This window comes from Seriola aureovittata, chromosome 12 (genome assembly GCF_021018895.1).
Source record: "Seriola aureovittata isolate HTS-2021-v1 ecotype China chromosome 12, ASM2101889v1, whole genome shotgun sequence".
Taxonomy (NCBI): Eukaryota; Metazoa; Chordata; class Actinopteri; order Carangiformes; family Carangidae; genus Seriola; species Seriola aureovittata.
Window position 1 is genome coordinate 12,044,332 of NC_079375.1, and position 21,774 is coordinate 12,066,105.

At 39.0% G+C, this 21,774-nt stretch overlaps 3 protein-coding genes across 7 annotated transcripts; 2 read left to right on the forward strand and 1 right to left on the reverse strand.

Moving 5' to 3' along the window:
- Positions 1 to 1,220: 1,220 nt before the first annotated feature.
- On the forward strand, positions 1,221 to 21,723 carry guk1a (guanylate kinase 1a). 4 transcript variants are annotated; one of them, XM_056391349.1, is made up of 8 exons: positions 13,246 to 13,455; positions 14,246 to 14,380; positions 18,279 to 18,392; positions 18,499 to 18,540; positions 18,651 to 18,886; positions 19,032 to 19,116; positions 19,207 to 19,292; positions 20,303 to 21,723. In XM_056391349.1, the coding sequence occupies exons 2-8, from the start codon at positions 14,347 to 14,349 to the stop codon at positions 20,339 to 20,341; spliced, it is 636 nt and encodes a 211-aa protein (XP_056247324.1). In that variant the 5' UTR covers positions 13,246 to 13,455; positions 14,246 to 14,346; the 3' UTR covers positions 20,342 to 21,723. The 4 variants fall into 4 exon arrangements, with proteins under 4 accessions (XP_056247326.1, XP_056247324.1, XP_056247325.1 ...); XM_056391351.1 differs by lacking the exons at positions 13,246 to 13,455; positions 14,246 to 14,380 and adding an exon at positions 1,221 to 1,397; XM_056391350.1 differs by lacking the exon at positions 14,246 to 14,380.
- Positions 4,091 to 8,583, forward strand: arf1 (ADP-ribosylation factor 1). 2 transcript variants are annotated; one of them, XM_056391352.1, is made up of 5 exons: positions 4,091 to 4,218; positions 6,121 to 6,304; positions 6,450 to 6,560; positions 6,742 to 6,866; positions 7,001 to 8,583. In XM_056391352.1, exons 2-5 carry the CDS (start codon positions 6,160 to 6,162, stop codon positions 7,157 to 7,159), a joined length of 540 nt encoding a protein of 179 aa, XP_056247327.1. In that variant the 5' UTR covers positions 4,091 to 4,218; positions 6,121 to 6,159; the 3' UTR covers positions 7,160 to 8,583. The 2 variants fall into 2 exon arrangements, with proteins under 2 accessions (XP_056247327.1, XP_056247328.1); XM_056391353.1 differs by lacking the exon at positions 4,091 to 4,218 and adding an exon at positions 5,312 to 5,316.
- c12h1orf35 (chromosome 12 C1orf35 homolog) lies at positions 9,529 to 14,231 on the reverse strand. Its single transcript, XM_056391347.1, has 8 exons — positions 13,607 to 14,231; positions 12,124 to 12,274; positions 11,985 to 12,030; positions 11,793 to 11,875; positions 11,563 to 11,635; positions 11,232 to 11,311; positions 10,961 to 11,083; positions 9,529 to 10,324 (listed from the first exon to the last, which is right to left on the reverse strand). Exons 1-8 carry the CDS (start codon positions 13,701 to 13,703, stop codon positions 10,069 to 10,071), a joined length of 909 nt encoding a protein of 302 aa, XP_056247322.1. The 5' UTR covers positions 13,704 to 14,231; the 3' UTR covers positions 9,529 to 10,068.
- Positions 21,724 to 21,774: the final 51 nt, after the last annotated feature.

Genomic DNA, 21,774 nt, shown 5'->3' on the forward strand with positions numbered 1-21,774 from the left:
CTCTCTCTGTAGCGCCCCCTACTGTGAGAGGCGTGGGGTAGGGTGCCCAGTGGCACTTGTTGCCAATGGATGAAGCCAGCATGGATCCTCTCATGGCAACGATGCGGGTCGTTGTAATAATGTTCGGTTTGTTTCTTGCTTCACACCTCCTTTGGGATTTTGCCCGACCTATAATCCAGTACATGAGACGCAGAGGGAGGCATCCCATGCCTGTCCATCTGAGTTCCAGCACTGCTTAGCCCAAACCGGCTCCTTTGTACGACTCACACAGCAGTCTATTGGTTGCCCAAGGGCGATTTCATAATGTGCGTCTATTATCATGATTATTATGATTATTGAAACCCTATGCTATGAACACAAACTCCTAATCCAAAATAAATTCTTTAACATAATGTGAAGGTTGACGAAACTGTAGATAACACTTTCTCTTATACATACACACTTATGGGTATACGCACATTCTCTCTGCCTGCCTCTGTCACACACACACACACACACACACACACACACACACACACACACACACACACACACACGCACAGACACACACACCAGCTCAGCATTCCCAAGCCCCTTACTGAGCGTTTTTATCCTTGCTAGGCCTCGTCTCAGAGGGGAGTAAGGCCCCTACTGAGATCCTTACCCACTTCCTACTGCAAAGCCTGTTTGGCCCCTTGGCAGCCCTCGTCCATTCACAAACTGCAGAGAATCCTCACTCTTTGCCTCATCAGCCACAAATTTACTTTGATTTGGCCATGACTGACACAGCCTCACAGGTGATGATGTAGTCTGCATACATTACCCAAGAATTTACCAAAAGCATATTTTTCTGCAGAGAGGGATTACCTCTTTGAAAATCACTGCAGTCCTACTGTAGCTATCCCCTGTGGGGCTGCGGCCCCCAGGTGGGGATAGGTGGTCTGGGGACACATTTGACATGAATAAAGAAGAGATCTTGTTTTAAAAAAAGAAGAAGAAGAAAAGAAAAAAAAACGCGCACACGTGTGTCTGTGCACGCACGTGTTTGTGCATGTGAGGGAGAAAGTTTTAAGAGTATACACAAGTGCGACCATTAGGAATTTGTTTGTGTGTTTGTGTGTGTGCGTTGTGGGTGTGTGTGTCTGTGTGTGTGTGTGTGTGTGTGTGTGTGTGTGTGTGTGTGTGTGTGTGTGTATGTGTGTGTGTGTGTATGTGTGTGATATAAAAACCCCCTACTGTCCTATTTCTAGTCCTCTGTCCACACATCACAACTGTCAGTATCTGGTGAGATATGAAGCCGCAAAGGAGGAAGGAGAAGAGCCCTTTAAATGGATGTTACCGCTGCATTTGCCTGTTAAGCACGGAAAGGTGGATTTAGCCCATCCAGGATTTATACAGTACCTTCGGCTCACTACATGGTACGTTGCAAATGCATATTATATTAATGGCAACCCAATGAAACCTGCTTCTTTTTTTTTTATTTTAGTTTAAATCTTCATAAAGTAAAATGAAGTTTGATACCAATAGGCAGATTCTTTTTGAAGTTATCTGACATGATTTATGCCTCATGTATTTCATTTGAATTCAAAATGTTCATCTTAGGAGACAACAGCCTGCAGGTATAATTTTCCAGCAAAGGGTTTATCTCAGAATCCAGATATGTGATTTGGCTAAGGAGCGCATCAGAAGACACAGCAGTAATAAAATATAATTTTGGCAGGTTTCAATGCACGTGTTTGCCCTGATCAGAGTTATCACACCTCAACACCTGCTCTGATGGTGCAAAGAGGAGAATGTGGGTTTGACTTATGTTTTGTAATATGGTGGATCACTAAATCAAACAAAAGTTTATAGGTATATTTTACTTATTGTCTCGTTAAACTGTCCTTTATAAAGAAAAAAATGCATTTTTGTGGTCTGAGTTATAGTTTTTTTTGCAATGAGGAATTACACTGGAGTGTTCAAGCTCTTGTTTGCTACTGTTTGTTTTTGCAGTGATTTGGTAGTATGATGGTTGAGTTTGGTCAAACTGATACTTGTAGAACCTAAATCCCAAAGGTAAAGATGCTCAATAGTTCCAATGTTGAGCGACTGGTGAACAGGTTTTGCTCCCATAAACTTGTTTTAAAGATGAGAATTAGAAGCATCCTGTATGGCGTAAGATATGATTATTTTATAAAATTTATACTTATGTACTGATAATACACTGGGTAGGGTGAAATTGTTTTTATAATCAAAGTGTGACTTTCTGAACTTGTTGGTGCACAAACCTGGTCCTGAACCTCCTACTAAACTATACTAATGACAGGTGAAGATGTGTTTTGAAAAGGTTTGATAAAACCTTTTTTTTTAATTTGTAGTATATGTTTTGGCAATATGCTCTAAGATCTGCTTCCTTGGTTGTTTGTTGTAAGTTGTCTGGATTCAAAAGATATCGGGAAAAAAAGAAGAGAAAGAGAGAGAGAAATACATAGACTGAGTTCGATACCTGTGTGCTTTGTAGATGCTGTTGTTACAATAAAACAGGATTTGAAAGATTTCAATGTTTGATTGGAACATTGGTTTTAAATGTGTAACATCTGCCCATTGAAAATCAGTCAAATGTGTGAGTCTACAAGAATCTAAACAATTGGTACTCAGTAAACACCTTCCACACACATAAAAAAAGAAAGCAATTGCTGTGAAAATATGCCGAGAGCGATCTCTCAGGCATTTGGCAGGGCATAACCACAAATTATGGTTGCAGAATGAGACAGCATTATGAGCCTTCACTGTGTGGTCCATCACCAACCATAGACCCTTCTCCCCTCCCGCTGTTCTCTCTTGCTCTTCTCCCCTCCTGCTGCCGCCTCTGCTGGGGGTAGCAGGCATAGTTGACCCTGGTTAAAATTTAACTGCCCAACAACAACGCAGTTAGACTTTTTCTTAATGACCTGGTAGTAGATCTAAAAGAAGTGGAAATTGCTGTTTCAATTGAGTTTGAAAACAAATACCATAGATTTAAATTAATTTAAACTGTACAGTATGACAGACTAGGTCATCACTTTATAAGCATCATCTAGAGGCTAGACAATGTGTAGACAGGGCATAATTCATAATTTCACACTATACAGGGATTTTCCATGCTTTTAAATAGATTCACATTAGACCAGATATATGTAATCACATTTAATTGTGCACAAAACTCCATTTTTGCTTGTTGTTCTTAGATATGTAGTTTGTGTTGATGTGATATATTTTATTCCATTTTTTTTTTCATAAAAGCCCATAAGAAAAAGTGTAGCTTGGGCTTGAATACTATCACATATGGCATTAAACTATTGTATGTTTATGTTTCAGTCCCCTATAGGCCTTTACGTATACATATACATAAGTTCAACAGTATTAATACTCCTTACAGGTAACACTTTGTTTTTCACCTCCTAATTTAGGTTTAAATAATAATTAGTTAATCAGAATATAATAATAATCAGTTGTTGATAACAAACTATAACATACCAGATTGCCACTGTAAGCAGAGAACTTTTTAAAAGTGTTAATATATTTGTCATTGACTATAACTCTTACTATGAAACACCCATAACTGATCTCTAAACAGATAATGAATGACTGTAATTCTAATTCTTTAATATAAACATAAAACATATGCTGTATATATCGATTATATGCATTAAGAATGTTTTTTTATGAATAGGCCAACTTTTTGACTGTCCATGACAACTCAGCAAACTCCATTCACTGATGAAGGCTACACAATATAAACACACAATATACACATCACATGAAAAAAAACACACACAAGAAAACACACAACATGATGTTTTATTTATTTGTGTAGTCATATATCATTAAGTGATTCTGTGTTATTAATCATTCATTAACTGTTTATGCACCAGTTATGGATGCTAGGAGCTATATTTGATGATAAATACATGAATAAATATCCATTTATCCGTGTGCAACTACATTATACGTGTTAAAACAATTAATTAAATTTTACATTTAGTTTCTAAATGCTAATGCCAATTAACCAATTGGCCGATTAACAATTAAGTAATGTTTAACAATTTAGACTATCTAGATGGCGTGTAGTTCTCCCCTTAGCCACAAGAGGCGACATCTCCCATCCTGATGATGACCACGGAAGTTTTGCTGGAACGGAACCTCTGACGTGTCAAATTGTCGCCATTTTCCTGAGGAAGGAAACGCCTTGAAGAGGGAAGGGAATATATAAACTGTGTAAGTGTAAAAGACATACTTTAATGAAGCTAATCTATTGTTGTTTTCATCGAATGTAGTCGTTCAAAAAGCCACATTTGCCAGCTTAGCCGTGTGTGTGACCGCGTTCACGAGAGTCAGGACGCCGAGACAAACACAACGACTTGCAGCTACGGGGCTAACTTTACCGATTAACGTTAGCCAGTTTATCTCAGTCTTACATTCGTTTGTATTTCCTTACTTTCTTACTCATGCTCACGTCTGTACTGTATTATGTTGCCATGAAAACATGTGCAATAAGACTCTTAGCGTCCTCAAAAGTAGTTTACAATAGACTGTCATAAAATATGAACTCGTCGGAGGACTGTTAGCATTACACCCTTAAAAGCTAACTGTGTTGTTTGTTTACGTAGGACAACTTTTAGCACTGCACATTGGTGAGTTTAAAGTACTCCAATGAGACGACATTACGAAATTGCTGCGGTCCTAATATGTAGTCTAATGAGTGAAGAGCAAATTCGTTATCTCTACGTCTTGGTACAGGATGGCGGCTAGTCCTGTTCGTCACCTCCGCACTCGGTAACCTGATTCGGTCACAACACAATCAAATTCATCCTCTCGATGTCTCCTGTTTGACAGGAATGACAGAATATTAACAAAGGATTTAATGACGAGTTTTCGACTTGTAGAAGTGTTTATATCAACTGGGAAACTTTATGAAAGCTGCTATATATCCGAATTGGCACTTTGGGGTTACGTCAAATCCAAACAAATATGGATGCCTCACATCAGCCAAACCCTATAGCCGCATGTAATTAAACTGAAATTGTATGAATATGGTGTTATATACTCACTATTTTAATCTTCTCATGACCAGCTGTAATCATAGCACCGTCTCAATGCAGTGAATGCTCGCAATAACACATAGCATGAACAAGGAATAATAAGCATCCAGTTTTCTGAAAAAAAGCATAATTAAGCTTAAATCGTCTATTACACGATAGAAAAACAGAAGATTTGTAGCCTGTATCTCAAATTGTGATCATATTTCCTAATCCAGTGGCTGGAAATTGTATATGTCCTAAAACACAAGCAGCATATTAACAAAATATAAACTGTTACTGGTTCACATTGTAGAAATTGAGCAAGGACATATATCATTGTCGGCTACCATCTTTATTTGGAGTAGGCGCAATATGGGAACTTGGCTATTTTTTTACGTGTTCAATCCAGATGGATAGAGTCTTTTAGGATTCAGGTTATATCATTATAGAATAACAGTAAGTGTTGTTAAATGACCCACTCAAAGGCAGTCAGGTGTATGTTTTTCATACTTTGGTATGTGACTCAAATGTAATTTTAATACAGGATCAGATGCAGAAACTGGGGCTAAAATATGACTACATGTTGGCTAGTTCTTGCTAAAGGTAGCAGCAGCAGCAATAGTGTGAGGCATTAAGTAGTAGGTGCAGTGCATTTTTTGGATGGGGAAACTAGAGTCTATGTAGGCGTTAGAGATGACAATTTGTTTGTGGTCATATTTCAACACATAGAAACTCTGATACAATTATGACTGCAACTATTTATACAATTTATCAGCCCATAGTTTTCTCAGTTAATCATTTGCTTTATAAAATGTCTGAAAATTGTGAAAAGGGCCCATCGCAGTTTCCTAAAGCCCGAGGTGACATCTTCCAAAACTCAAATATATTCAGGTTACAATCACATAAAACAAAAATAAGATGCAAGCCCTCTCAACTTTATGTTTGCTAAATGATTTAGGATCAGTTATTAAGAAAGAGTTGATACATTTCTGTCCTTTGACTTTTTGTAATTACTTCTTACAAGCAAGTTTTAAATCCACTGTTTGGTTTGGTTCTGTAGCACCCTCATTTAACAATTGATTTGTTGTTTTCTCCACAGGTTTATTTTTGCCAAAGTAGGTTCCTATCACCAGCCACCATGGGGAATGTGTTTGCAGGGTTATTTAAAATGTTCGGAAAGAAGGAGATGAGGATTCTCATGGTGGGTCTGGATGCTGCTGGAAAAACAACTATTTTGTACAAGCTCAAACTTGGAGAGATTGTGACTACCATTCCTACAATAGGTAAATAAAACATTGAAAGATGTCTTTCCTTTACCTATTACATGCCTGTTATGTGTTTAGAACAATACTATTCTAGGAGGCCAGAATTACTGTTAAATGAGAACGTTGAGTATGTTATTAATGTGATTATTTGTTTCCCCCCCAGGCTTTAATGTAGAGACAGTAGAGTACAAGAACATCAGTTTCACAGTATGGGATGTCGGTGGTCAAGACAAAATTCGACCGCTGTGGCGTCATTACTTCCAGAACACACAGGGTACGTTTAATTATATCAAAACCTTAGTGCCTGATATTTGTTTGCTTTAAATCAATGACTTTGCAATGCGTTCTCTTTTTTTTTTTTTTTTTTTTTTAATTCACAAAATGTTCACTGCTTTGTATTTAAAAGATCCGTAACGTGCACACACTCATTTGTTCTACATTTGCTCTTGTTCCAGGTCTCATCTTTGTTGTGGACAGCAATGACAGAGAACGATGTACAGAGGCTCGTGAAGAGCTCTTGAGAATGTTGGCAGAGGATGAGCTGCGTGATGCCGTCCTATTAGTGTTTGCCAACAAACAAGTAAGTAATACTTAATCAAAGTCTTTCATATAAACAGGTACATATCACAACTAATTTTTCGCATGTTTTTTTTCTTGGCCTGTTGTATACACAGGGTACTCTCCTAATGTTTTCTCTCTGTGTATTGCTTGTAGGACCTTCCAAACGCTATGAATGCTGCTGAGCTCACAGACAAGATGAATCTTCACTCCCTACGCAACAGACACTGGTACATCCAGGCAACCTGTGCCACCACTGGGGATGGTCTCTATGAAGGACTGGATTGGTTGTCTAATCAGCTAAAAAACCATTAATAATCACAGCTATCCAAACCTACCTACTCCACACAATCTCTGACCTTGCTCTCTACTCTCAAGGTGTTACAAAACTGAGCTACCTAGTCCAAAAAAAAATAAATAAAAAAAGTAACCGACCGGAAACTGCCCTCTCCTCAGCAGTTATTCCCACAGACATACAGGCCAGTGGTGGGGTTGATCTATTCTTGTAAAACATTTTTTTTTTATTTTATGTAATTGTAAATATATTTGGTAATGGGGCAGCTTATTGCACTCTTTTAGATTCTACCATGGTTATTTTTCTCTTTCTGGCTGAGGGGCAGCCATGTGTGCATTGAATAAGAAAAGGGAGGCAATGAATAAGAATTTACCAGCACATGTTGGCCCCAGGACCTCAATGCAATCTGATGACCTGTTATTATCTTGTCACACGTACTGTAGAGAGTGATCCATGAGGGGCTTTTAATTTTCCAAAAACTGAATTATACACTGATGCACTACTTGCAGCTACTATGGTTACCCTAACCAGTGACTACATGTACCAGTCCCCAAATTACCATTTAGTAAACACTGGCATACTATTTGTACTGACATCACTCTGTCCAAATTGAGAACTCCTTGTCTGTGAACACTTGCCAGCCTTTGTTATACAGTGCGTTGGCTTGAATTGAGAAATGCAATGATCTCATATCTACCTGCTTTATGGTTGTTTGAAAGGCAGTCTGTTGTGTCAGCGTTGGGTTTTCGTATTTCTGAGTCTCAGGTTGATCATGTGCTGCCTTTGCCATATACTTGTTAGCAAAACTGCATGATGTGTTCCGTTGGTCTTAAAGGGCATGCATATTTACTGGGTGTTTACATCATTAGCCTGCACAGGAACTGTTACCCCACTGAGTACTCTCAACAGCCCTGTACTGTTACTAGTGTAAACTGTGTGAGGTAATTGTAACTAAAGGAGTTGCACACTACAACACCCTTAGTGTTGTCACTAATGGCTCTGGCAAGTCCGGCCTTTTTTCTTTTTTTATTCATTACAATCTGGAAAATGGCATTTTGGCAATACAAAATCAGTTTCTGTGACATTTTTACTATAGTGCCATTATTTCTTCCTTTGCAGCACATTGTCCTTGGGATGAACGGGAAGTCATACATATGCCTTGTTATCCAAGACACATGTTGCCTCTTCTTTTCTAAAAGGTGTGGGTGTTCCTTTACTTGCTCTGAAGATTACTCTGGGTTGCATTAAACATTTTTTTTTTAATTATAACTGTCTAAATATTTGAAGACTATATTAATCTCTTAAGTTTGTCTGTGTTTTTTTTATGTAAAGCTTTTGTTTTGTGAGGAAAAAAAAAGCACTGTAATTAAAGTGACTGGAGAAAAAATGTTGATGATTTTCATTGTTTCACTCTATGCAATAAAATGACTGAACGTTAAATTTGCATGATGTAGCTTCTCTCCCTGCTTGGTAGTATTTTATCTGTTCCATTTGTAAAAACAGCACAACTAATATTTTTATCTTTAAAATAGACCGTAGCCATGGCTACTTGATAAACAAAAAAATAAATAGATAAATTATTTAATGTATAAAAACAGATTAATGAGAATAATCATTAGCTCTACACCTAATAGTGCAGTAATACACTTCAGGAAACAATGCTGATTTAACAAGAGATACGATGTTGGTGTCAGAGTAAACTGTTGGGGTGATCACCCCTTTGACCCAGGAAGAAATGTGATGCTCCAAGGTAATGGAAACCACCAAATGTTGGGTTAAAGCATTAATGTGGAGAGCACACCCTGTTTCACATTGTGTTGGGGTGGCAATCTAGGACAGCATTCTTGCAGGTTGATTAGGCTGCTGTGGTTAATGCAGCCAAGCCTATAAAACATGGCAGGAGAGTATGGTAGTGGTGGAAGGAGAGGGAGTTCGAGTCTCGGGTCCCTCATGGGGTGGCTTTGTCTGGCCTCCTCTCCTGCTGCTCCATCAGCTTGGTTTGTGTGTGGCGGTCTAACGGTACTCGGCCATATAAAAAGGACCAGCCTGGTTTTTTGCACTCTTCTTTATGAATGCCTTGCTCTTTTTTAGTGCACCCCCCAGGTGCCAGCCAGCAGAATACCCTCTTTCAGACCAATTCAAGGCAAATGCAAACACTACACTCTATTATGACCAGTGGAGAGCATTCCAATGGTATCGCACCAGTCAGGGAGCTCAACCTAGAACGGTGAGGGATTAAGGAGCGCTGGCATGACTGAGAAAAAGAAAAGGACCAGAGCTGCTGAGTAGTGCAAGAGGCACAGTGGGATGGTGATGTCCAAGGACGCAAAGGCATCAAGGAGCATCCTAGAGAATTTTTGACAAAAAACACCAAAAGAAACACACCTAATTGATTTTAAAAATGTTGTAATTTTGCAAGAGGCAGCCACAAAGCCCTATATTTAAGTATTTTCATTGTATCACTGATCTCCACTGATGAATTGTGGTGGTCACCCAACATACGCAACAATGTTCTGGGTTCAACATAAATTTCTAAGATTTCCTGAGTAATAACAGCCACGAGGGCAAGACATAGGAATAAAAGATAATTCCATTTGCTATTGAAAAATTTCTATCTTTCATGGTTTTTTATGCGATAAAATAAAAACTCACAAACTATGATATACAATACAGTAAGTATTGTTGTAAAATCATACAGAATGTGTTAAAATAATAACTTGTCAAACAAAATTCAAAATACCACAAAAGACACAGTGTCCCAGGACCAACTCATTGGTGAAAAGTTAAAACAGGAGGCCAGACACATTAACCTGTCTCCATCACCTATATATCTGGTTGTCCAGGGTAAATGAGGGCTTCAGGGCCAGTCGAGCTGCTGTAGAGCACTCTGTCTGCATTATGCATCTTTGAATTTACGGGGAGGGGGACATTAGTCGTCCGAGTCTGTGTCGTGGCGCCGCCTGTGGCTTTGTGTTGCACCAGCAGGGGCCATCTTGTGGCTGGCGGGGTTACGGGACACAGGAGACCCCCCATCAGAGGAGTCTGTGTCATGCCGCTGCTGTCGATGATAAGGGTAGGAGGGCTGTCGCTCAGCCTTTGCCCCCCCCCTTGAATGGCTGTCATGGGGTCTGGCTCCACTCTGACTATGGTATGATGGATTATGATGATGGTGGTCCTTTCTGTGCCTGAAGAGTAAAAAGAAACAAACCATCAATGACTGGCGTTGCGGTGGGGATTCAGTTAAGATGTTGTGACACTGGGAAAGAATTAACTGCCAGATGAGCTCTGCAGTAACATCCACAGAAAATACCAAATGGCCCGGTGACTGAATATAACTGACTATTGTGTTTGACACGCTTCTGCATCTTCAACTTCTTATATATCATGAATTCTGCAGACATCTATCATATGTTGGTTCATGTGAATCCTGTCTTGCTGGCACAAATTACTGAAGCACATAAATTACACTATTAAATCAGTACACCCCCTCACCACCACCACAGACCTGATTTACACAATATATCTATTATCTTGGGATAAGTGCTCCCTAATTCTAAAAGGCAATGCTTCAAGTTGCTGTGTGTAGGACAGTGCCTTGGTGCCCTCTAGTGCTGACAGAGGAAAGCTTCTGATTCATGCCAAGTCTGCTCCACTATGCAGGAGGTGGACACAGTACCATGAGCAAATATGCAATATGGTTTATTAAGATACAACACAATATCACTGATTGATGCCAAAATGCCTCAGTTTTTTTTAAGCCATAGTTTGTAGTAATCCTGTTTTGTCACTGTTTGGGTGACAGAATGAATGAGTGAACCAACCGCTTTCTGTTGTCATCTGAATCTGAAGAGGATGAGTCTCTTCTTTGCCTTTTCTTCTTTTTTTCCTTCTTCTTTTTCTCCTTTTTGCTCTTTTTCTCTTTCTTCTTCTTTTTGCTCTCATGCCTAGAGTTAAAAGTGAGTAGTGAAGATAATTATTATTCAGATAAACATAAAAAACTGGATTCAGGGCCACATTTGCCCCAGTGGAGCTAAATATTGGATGTTTTTTGAGCATGGAATGTGAAATAGATTAACTAATATGCACACGCACCGTTGTTCCACCTCTCCTTTTTCTACACTCTCAGATGTTCTTGCTGTTGTGGTTTCTGGACGACCCTCGGTCTTATGGTGCTGTAAAGACAGTATTTCTTTCATTTTTACATCAAGGTGCAGATCGCATGAAATGAACTTCTCTTAACTTTTACTGATACTACTATTTCTAGTACTACTCAAAAAAGATATTCAAAAGGCCCGTTTGTTTTATTATGAAACTGCAATCATTTTTGCCCATCATAATGCATGGCACATTATTAACATAATCAATATCAGTATATTAAATATCTGACATTTGAAAAGGCCATAGAGAGAGAAAGTGAACTTACTGTAAAAACTGGTAAGCCTATTTTCGCAGCCTCCTTTTCTTTTTGGGACAGCAATATTTTCCTTGACCCTGCACTGTAAAAAGAAACACACACTTGTAAACAAATACTTTAGAATCACAGTGCACTCGGATAAGCAGCGCTCTAGCCACCACTTGAATGTCAAGAGGAACACTGTGACTGAACAAAAATAGAACCATGGTTTTCTTATTAAGAAGACAGAAAAAAATCACCTGGAGCTTCCCAGGCCTGAGACACGGTCCACATTTCTCTCCTCACCATCAACCTCTTCCCGCCTGCAAACATCTGCAAGGTCCTGATGTCAAAAAAGATTCATATCATTCAACATTTTTAAAGCAGGCAAATTCTTTAACAGCCTTTTCTGATCTTTTGACTGAAAGCAAAACTGAAACAAAGTGACGTACTTCTTTGGTCAGGCCAGTTGGTTGTCTCTTTATATTCTTGTGCCCTCTAGATTAAAAACAGAAAAGTAAATTAATTACATTCATCAGTTTATGCTTGCATTACTTTCCAATTTCTTTTTAAAAAGGAAGTTATACATACAGGGCAGCCATCAGTGCCTCGTGCTCTGCAGCTTTGATGGCGGCAAGTTCATCCTCTCTGGACAAAGCCTCCTTGCCTTTTTTGTCTTTTGCATACCATGTCAGGTCTTTGCCTTTTTGCCATCGACCTACTGGTGCCATCAAAGAGTTACCTGGAAACAACACAGAGGAATTGAGAGTGATTGAGAAAGATGTGTTATACATGTTATTTCTACTGTATTGTAGAGCTGAGTTCTACTTTGTGAATTTTAACTAGTCCCTCATTATGCTGAACAGCAGAGAGTCGCTGCTCTAGTGGTAATGTAACTGTGGAATAGGACGTAAAGTTTGTGCAATTTATGAATTAAACATTTTCTGATTCAAAGATCTTGGCCCTACAATAACATAAAACTCCTGGATGCAATACCCCAAAACAATAATGAATTGAGCTCAGTCAATCTAATTTAGTGTTAAAGGAACAACTCCAATGGAGGTCACCTCATGGCTTCACTCACTTCAGATCTCGCAACTTATGATTGTGTAGGGCTGTAGCAGAAAACTGTTCTCATCACTCAATTAACAAGCAAATTCCTTCCCAGATGCAGTGATTTATTATTGTGTGTATAAAACATCAGATAAAAGCAAAAAATGCTTATCAGATTTCCAAGAGCACATGGTCTTTAAATGTCCAATGTCAATGTTTTGGCCAAACAATAGTCTAAAATTCACTATTTAAGAAGCAGAACCATCGAATGTTTAACATTTTACATTAACGTTGCTAGAAAATTATTTAAATGATTAATCAACTGATAGCTCATTGTTGCAGATGCAAGTGATTGTCGATATTGATGTGACTATCCAAACTTACTGGAACAGCACAAATTAAATTCAGTTTTTTGGTAGAATTTTAGCTTTGATTTAACACATGAATAAAGAATAAATTTGCACATACACATTACAGGGTCATTTCCTCTCTCCAGAGCCACCTGTTAGTCTCACCAGACTTTAGAAAATCTCTGCTGCTGATGAAATGTCTACTGTTACAATAAGCTTTTTATTGTACCATAATACCCATTTCATGTGTTTATTTAACTTACTGAACACATTGTGTAACGTTATTCTGTTTTATCCTTTTATGTCACAGCTGTGGTGGGTGCTACGAAGCCCTTGCTTGGCATGCTGACATGTTGCCAGCGGTTTGGGGTCACATAACTGAGAGGCATCGTGTGTCTGCTCAGTGAGAGACGGGAAGTAATGAAAGCTAGGACCTGCTGTTTGTAGGGTGGAAAACAGGAGAAAAGCGAACGACTAGACCAGCACAGATACTGTGGAATGAGGGACTCTAAAACAAAAGGTATGCAGAAACAGCACGTGAAGCATTAGAGCCATTGTGTGTAGCTTATGTGTGATTTTACATGCCTTGCTCTGTTGTTTGTAAGTTAGCAGACAACTATTAGCATTGTCTCTGGTCAGCGCCCATAGCCAACTTGGCTCTTAAAACTTACCGAGATAATTTTCTCTGTGCTTATCAACTTTCACGTCATCCCAGTTGAACTGGTCCTGTCCTCCTCGGATCCCCCCTGATCTCGAAGAACCAAACATGTTTAGTCAGTCACTTTTAGATTAAGAACTGCGGGCCGCTAGTTCTGCCCGCTAACTTTTAGCCACGGTAGCACATGAGCTGCGCGATTGGCCAGGCCTTCACCGTTCACTCATCCGGGGAGTTACGATGTGTTTAGGATCCCTGCATCGGTCGGAACAACGTGCTTCCTGGTGGTATTTACTCAGATCACTGAAAGTAACCCGGCAACTAATATAGCATGTATTTTCATGAAATGTCCACCAAGCTCAAGAGGTATAGTTGAGTAAAACAGCGATCTAACTCCTCCAGCTAGGCTATGCTCTGCAGCATGCGTTACTCTGCGCCCTGAAGACAGAGCTACAGCAATGGCAATCCCTCACCGTGCATACATTACTCTCCGCGTTAAGGAAAAAAAGTGTAGCTACTAGCTTATTGCACTGATATATTTAAAATGCCTGCTTTTGCAGCGTATTTTCTCTTTGGCTATTGATAGCAAAACTTGACGATTCTTTGTTTTGTGTCGCACATTCTCGCCGTGACGTGTTAATGTTGTGACCCGCAGTGATGACGTAGACAGCCCCGGTTCCCTAATGGCTCTTGCAGCGGAGGAGGGAGAAAACCCTCCGGACAAGGTCTCACAATCTTAGACTAACGTAACTCCCGATGTACATGAGATATTTTTCCAGGCTATTTTCAGGTAAGAAGGAGGATGTTTGTTTGTTTATGTGTTTGTCTGTGTCGTTATGTTTGAATTGTTTTCTGTATCACTGTAGTTAAGAGACAGCCATTCATTTCCGTCAGTGTGACTCCAGTCACTCTGTTTTTCTTCACCGTTGCTGCAGGTTAAGATGGTTTTTGTTTACTAAATTGGATTAGTTTAGCTGATTCAATGTTAACTGTAGTTCAACCAGAAGTATGACAGGTCATGGTTAATTGGATTCTTAGGATGGGGTTGTCTTTTCCTATTGACAACTGTTAGACATTCAGTGGCAGAAAGAAATATTTACTTACCTGTACCAGTACATCAACATGAAAACACAATATACGCAATTACAAGTAAAAGTCCTGCAAACAAAAGTTTTAATAGCAATCTCATAGACATCCATTTATGTCAGGTAATATATACAGTAGTATTCAAAATGTGCAGTGTTATCCATTGAACATATGTACATAAGCTCATTATAACACACAGTTTATTAGTTATTATGAGTTATATATTGCATTAAAGTCTTTGGCGGCCCATTGAGTTCAATTGTATTCATAACACAGTGCTTGTGTACACAGCAAACTCTGTTCACATTTTAAAAGGCTGTATTAGACACAAATTTTCATTTTGATAACATAGTTATACAATGTAATATATTAAAGCCAAATGATGCAATATTTTAAAGCCTTTATTCACTCCTGCATCTTTAATTCAGCCAATTATGACAATGTCATCAAGGTTTTATATGATAATAAAGTAATCAAAAAAGTCATGCCAGTCAGCACCAGTTCACATAGCAATCCAATCCTGTTAGATAAGTCTGGCACAAGATTGTAGAAACTTGTGACACTTACTCTATATTAATAAACGGAAATTGCTACTTTCACAATTTATGAAAAAAACTGAATGAGTTATATTGAGGGGATCACAGCATTAGACTGAATAAAAAGGAAAACTGAACGTGCGTGTGCCCACTTAACCTCCAAATCACCCCTGTTTCAGGGCAAACTGAGCTAACAAAATAACTGCTTTGACATTACAAACTGTATGTTGTACTTTCAGAGTTGCAAAAAATTTTTTATTTTCATCACTGATTGTCTGTTAAGTGTTTTCTCTGTTAGTCAATAAATCATTCTGTCCATGAAAAGGCTGAAAAATACTGAATCATAACATCTGAGAACCTGGAACCATAAAATGTTTGTCACTTTTTGCTTGGAAAGTAGTTGCTGATCTGACCACTAAGGTCTAATAGGTTTCACATGACTTAAAATTTGCTTCAGGCAAATATCAATCACATGAGATTGAGTGCACATGGCTCATTGTAAACTCATGTCTCTCATTTCCTGTCACACAGCTCTAATCTAAGTACAAGGTTGGTTTGAGGTTGGTTCTTGTGAGTGAATAGGAGCTGCAGGTGTCAGATGATTGCAATAAGAAATGCAATTGTTAATGATTAGTTATGAGGTTTCCCTCCTTGAGCAAGACACAGAACTCCTGCCTGTTTCAGGACTGATGTTAATTCCTCTTAGCCCTGTGATCCAACCTTTATGTGGACATGAAAAGGTGAAAGGGGACTAAGCAATTATGTAACTGTACCATCTGTTCCTCAAAATGATGGCTTGAAATTGCACATTTAATGTTCATTTAAGTAGTTATCTTTTGCTTTTGGGAGTAAGAAATTCTTAAAATTAGAATTGATTTAATTTCATAAATCAAGTGTTCCAGCACTGTTTATAATAACTTGGGTGGTATTATCTTTTCATTTTGGCAATTAATCAATTAGAAAGCAGATGAGGCTTTTTAAATTTGATTCTGTTCATTGTTTGATGACCTTATAGTAGGTGTTTTCAAGTATAAGCAGCCCACATGACAGTGGGCATAAAAATTTTCTTTATTTTAGAACTGAAATGATTCGTCAATCGACGAAATGAATCTGCATCAACTTTGACAGCTAATCTTTTCAGACATTTATCAAACATGCTGAACATTCACTGGTTGCGGCCTCTCCAATGTGTCTTATATTGCTGTAAATTAAACATATTCAAAAGCTCTGTGAAAATGTGGTGGACTTTTTATAGACTTAATGATAAACTAAGAAAAATATTTAATTAGAAAGATTTGGTAGTTGCAGCCCTGTTTGTTTCTAAATTATAACAGGAAGCCGCTGTAAATTGCCCAAATACAATCATGGATAACTTTTGAAAATCTGGTTGTGGAGGGTTGGGGTTAGGGGGTGATACCCAGTCTAAAAACAGGACTGAAAATGTTGAGGCTTCAGTGACCTCTGAAAAAGGAACACCTGCACCTTTAATTAGCCATGTTGCTGTTTACGGGAAGCATTCAAGAGGCAACTGAGGGTGACTCTTGTCATTTGCACCTGCAGACACAGCCTCGCTGCATCTGGTTTGCCTGGAGACAAGACAGCTCATAATGCTGTGATTTTAGTCTATTTATTCAAACACCACAGAGGCGTGCCAAAATATAGCACATTTTACTTTTGTTTTTAAAGATAGATTAAGCTAATGAACACATTTTTGTTTTTGATTTAGTGCATGTCATCATGTCATATGGAATACCTAATTTTCCAACTTCTTGCCAACCTATCTGATACCTGATATTGATGTAAGTAATAGTAATTGGACTAGTAATAATACACACATGGATCTTTCTGCAATATCAGATTATTATGTATAAACCATTCAAAATACTGGTGTGTAAACATGGCCCTGCCCTTTCTTTCCCTCCTCCCCTTTGCTCTTGTACATCACTCACCGACACACAATCACACCCGCCCTGCTCACTTGAATGCCTTGTCTACTTGCACTCTGTGTGGAAAGGTAAGGAGGAACACTATGGGCTTTACTTTATTCCTTACTTGAGTAGCATGCCAAAAATAACTGGTAATGGGGAAACAAAAGGCAAGATATTGAGAAACAAGTACCTTTTATAAACATGTATACTGAAAGTACTCTGTATAGGCTTGGCAGTGACTGGATGGCTGTGTCGTTAGTTAAAAGGAAGTCATGTTTCATTCTTCCTGACTGCTGGAGACGGTATGCAATACACAAGGTGGAGTCATTGTACCAAGTCATGCATGGGACCTGGGTGAGGCAAACCACCTGATAAAAGGAGCCTGACACCCAGTGTCCTTTTCATCTGTTTGCCTAAGCACATAGGTCGTGTATGTTGTTAGCATTAGCTAGCATTTACACCTTACCGCCTCTGCCAGCTGCTGCCATTGCTGGCCTTACAGTGTTACATGTGCCTGGGTGCTCTCGCCTTGGTGATGTCTGCGTTGAGAAGGACGGGCTCTTACACACAAATCACAGAAACGTATCACAGAAACTATGACCTGATGTGCATTATACTCTCCATTTGCAACTTCTGCTTGGCCCCTCTTAGCCCAGAGGATGGCCATGGCAGATGTCTATTGTGTCTTGGGGGAACTAAGCCCACTCTGTACCTTCAGTACATCTAGCACTCAGAAATGTTCTTGTTAACTGTTCTGTTCTTTCCTGCCATCAACAAGTGCAGTAGGGCTCTCCAATTAGTGATGAATTGTTTCTCTACAGCACCATGGTAACCTCCATAGCTTGCCAACCAGTTGATTGCTCTCTTCCTGAGGGGATATTTTGGTCTCATCATTTGCTTTGAGAACTGCTGGCTTATCATTTAATCATGTTTATCCACCGGAGCAAGGTTTGTCTGAACATGTGAAGCTGCTGTAATGTTGTATTACTGGTGTGATTTTAATACCATATGTCTGTGCACAAACAGATTTACTCCTACAATGACTCATGCAGTTAGATTCCAGTGGTTATGTGTCACCCTTGAGCCTCAGTCTCTCAGCCCTCACTGACAACTCCTTATTTCTCTACTTCTCTTTCAGCTATGGCTGGACCCAGGCCTGTGGTGCTTAGCGGGCCCTCCGGGGCAGGGAAGAGCACTCTGCTGAAGAAGCTCATAAAGGAATATGACAGTGTCTTTGGCTTCAGCGTCTCTCGTAAGTGTACAACTTTGTTTTGGTATAAAACCCAATCAACTAATCAATTCAGCTCTAGATTCAAATCCAGTACAGACCATGGCATAAATGTCTCATCATTCCTCAGATACAACAAGAAACCCCCGGCCTGGAGAGGAAAATGGCAAAGGTACAGAGTCTCCTTTTTCATGACCATGCTAACAACTCATTTCTTAAATTTCTAGTAAACAGTTTTATATTTTTTTTTATTCTGCATGTGTCCTTGTTTGGTGGTTTCAGATTACCATTATGTAACACGGGAGGTGATGCAGGCTGGCATTGACAACGGTGATTTCATCGAGAACGCGGAGTTCTCTGGGAACATGTACGGGACGAGTAAAGCTGCTGTGCAAGACGTCCAGGCCAAGAACCTCATCTGTATACTTGACATTGACATGCAGGGTGTGAGGAACATCAAAGGGACAAACCTCAATCCCATTTACATCTCCATCCAGCCACCATCCATAGAAATCCTGGTGAGAGCACAAGGAAATGCTTCTCTCTGATAAACCAGTTTGTTCATATTTAGACACTCCCTGTTGTCACATAACTGGTCCCACAGGTTTTGGAACTTCTGAATATTTCTGCCTGCCTTCTGTTGATTTGATTTTGTTGTTGCAGGAAAAACGTTTAAGAGACAGGAAAACCGAGTCAGAGGAGAGTCTCCAGAAACGTTTACATGCAGCCAAGGTGGAAATGGAGTTCAGTAAGTATTTACAGTTTGCTCAGAAAAATTAAAGTTTCAAACCAGCCAGACGTTCAAATCATGACTGAGAATATTTGTATCTTATTTTAGGTAAAGAACCTGGTGCATTTGATGTTATAATCGTCAATGACAGTTTGGAGGATGCTTATGGGCAGTTAAAAAATGCTCTTCTTGAGGTGAGTTACTATTAACACTATTAACAGTTGCGCATCAACAAAAACACAGTTACAAATGAAAAGTTTTGTTGACCATTTGCTAATCCCCTCCCCTTGAATAGTGATTATCCAGTTGTGCTGTGCACGGGTCTGCAGTCAACTGGAGACTGAGTTTTCTAATTACTAATGGAGCTAATGTTAGCTTGTTAAGTTAGCTAGCTGCAGCCAAAGGCTGGCCCAAGGCATTAGCGAACTAAGTGGCTCCCTCTGCCTACACGGGTCCTCTGGTTGCTCTGGCTTCCTCCTGAAATCCAGAGACATGCATATTAGGCTAATTGGCGACTCTAATGCCTTACTATACTATGACCTTTTTTTTTTTTTTACCCTACATGGTGGTACAGTGGTTAGAAGGTTCTGGGTTCGAACCCTGGGCCTTTTTTTATGCCCTACTATACTATGACCTGTTATGCCTTACTATTGTTACGTTTCCCCCCAAAAAACAAACAAAAAAAAACCCCTGGTACTCAGGGGCCGCTGTTGGGGAAACTAACAAAACACTAAAAACTGCAACAAAACACAGAACAAAATGGGTCTGTGGGTCCTAAAAGGTACTGGTGGGAATATAGTTCCCAACCATCACCCACTAAAAATGGGGATAGAATAACAGAAGAATTGGACCAAAACCAAAAGATATTGGAAGACACAGAAAAGGGGGGGTAAATAAAAATTGCCAAATGAGAAATTCTTAGAATAGGCAAGACCAACAACACAAAACTCAGAGAACAAACTGAAGGTGTTGCCCCTCTGACAGCACACAACCACATGAACAAGGAAACCAAATCTCCTTATAAAACCTCCCAGCCGCAGCTGATTGCCACCAGCTGAGGGAGATCCCAGGTGCATCCCATTGCTCCTGATGAGCTGGGGAACCTGTGACCTAAATTCTGATCTCCATATGATCTCTATAGCCATAACACTATACTATGACTTTTTTATGACGTTATGTTATGATGTTTTTATTTTTTCTCAAGGAAATTAATAAAGTGAAGAAAATCAGCATGTCTTCGTAGGAGACCAGCGGCATCCTGACACCATGAAGCCCCGTCCAGCCACTCCTCACAAACCACAGACCTCCATTCCAGTCGTGTACATTCCCACAGATGGTGGTCTGTCCGTTGGATTTACATACTGTTTAGAAGTGTATGATAACATACTGTAAAGTGGACCTTTTTTTTTTTTTTTTTTTTTACTGACAAAGCGCTTTTTATATTTTTATTTTCATTTGTATGAAAAGAAGATACTCCAATAATCCTTACTTGATGAGACTGGCATGGTAGGATGTTCAGATAAACAGATATACTACTTACAGCTTGGTCCTGCAAACAAAGCGTAAAATAACTCATTCCATTATGGATAAACTGGTTTGTCAATGGTATGAAGAACCATTGTCAGGTTTACACCACCTAAGACATTTAATCTGGATATCTTGGTTAGTGGCAGTGAGTTATGTTACTCTTGCAACATTAGAGTTTTTTTGTGCAACTGAGTTGATCATTAAATAGATTTACAGAAACAATCAAATGTGCTGGCGACGGAAAACATGGCAGTTGTTTACTTACAAGGGATACATGCAAGTCAACTGTACTGTTGAAATAATACAACTGTTCCAGTGCTGGTTAATGCTTTTACTCTACAGACTTGGCCACATAGTGTGTTAACGTCATTAAAGTTTGGTTTGCTGGATAAGGATAAATACTGAAGTACTATAGTAGGATTAAATCCCATGACAGAGGTAGAAAATGTAGCGTAGAACAAAGAAACAATAGTACATCTAATGTCACCTTTTTGTTGTTTTGTCGGCTGTGACTGATCAGTTTAACTGTTTATTTTACAGTTGTGAATTTGTAAAACTTTTATATTGTGTAACTTAATCACTTTGCAGCTTCAGCTGTAGAGTAAAATGACATTCATTGGACTGTTTTGATTCATAACAAAAGGAGAGCTTTTTAACTTTGAAGACAAATTAAATGGCATGTCTTTTTTTATATTGCTTAGAATTAAGCACACGATAAACCTCCTTTTACTTGAAAGCTAAGAAAACATTTATAATCCATTTGTAAATTGGCATGTTGTTTTCTTATTACATTTTTCAATTTCATGGTTATTAAAAATACCCAGACAATTATATTCAGGCACCCTGTAACACCCATTCCTTTGTGCAGGTGATTTTGTGTTCTTGTTATAACTGTTAATTATTCATTGCTATTTAAATTACTTGTGCAAATGTCACATCATATTTGTTGAGATGCATGCAGTCCTCTGGTTTGCCATTTAAACCTAACCAGCTATTACAATGTTGCGCTTGAAAGGAAATTATGGATTAAGTTCATTAAACATCCAGCAGTAAGACTATGTTACCAGTTGAAACTCCAATAAATATGTCAAAACACAATACTGGAGTAATAATTATTTGTATGCGTGCTGTAAGTAAGAATTGTGAAAG

Bases quoted from the DNA above. Each gene is read 5' to 3' on its own strand.
- arf1 (XM_056391352.1), top strand. From the start codon at position 6,160: ATGGGGAATGTGTTTGCAGGGTTATTTAAAATGTTCGGAAAGAAGGAG. The intron at 6,305-6,449 runs GTAAATAAAACA...TTTCCCCCCCAG, and splicing joins GACTACCATTCCTACAATAG to GCTTTAATGTAGAGACAGTA. The intron at 6,561-6,741 runs GTACGTTTAATT...CTCTTGTTCCAG, and splicing joins TTACTTCCAGAACACACAGG to GTCTCATCTTTGTTGTGGAC.
- c12h1orf35 (XM_056391347.1), bottom strand. From the start codon at position 13,703: ATGTTTGGTTCTTCGAGATCAGGGGGGATCCGAGGAGGACAGGACCAG. The intron at 11,636-11,792 runs GTGATTTTTTTC...TTCTTTTTACAG, and splicing joins TCAGGCCTGGGAAGCTCCAG to TGCAGGGTCAAGGAAAATAT. The intron at 11,312-11,562 runs GTAAGTTCACTT...CTGTCTTTACAG, and splicing joins TAGGCTTACCAGTTTTTACA to CACCATAAGACCGAGGGTCG.
- guk1a (XM_056391349.1), top strand. From the start codon at position 14,347: ATGTACATGAGATATTTTTCCAGGCTATTTTCAG. The intron at 18,393-18,498 runs GTAAGTGTACAA...ATCATTCCTCAG, and splicing joins CTTTGGCTTCAGCGTCTCTC to ATACAACAAGAAACCCCCGG. The intron at 19,293-20,302 runs GTGAGTTACTAT...TTTTTTCTCAAG, and splicing joins TAAAAAATGCTCTTCTTGAG to GAAATTAATAAAGTGAAGAA.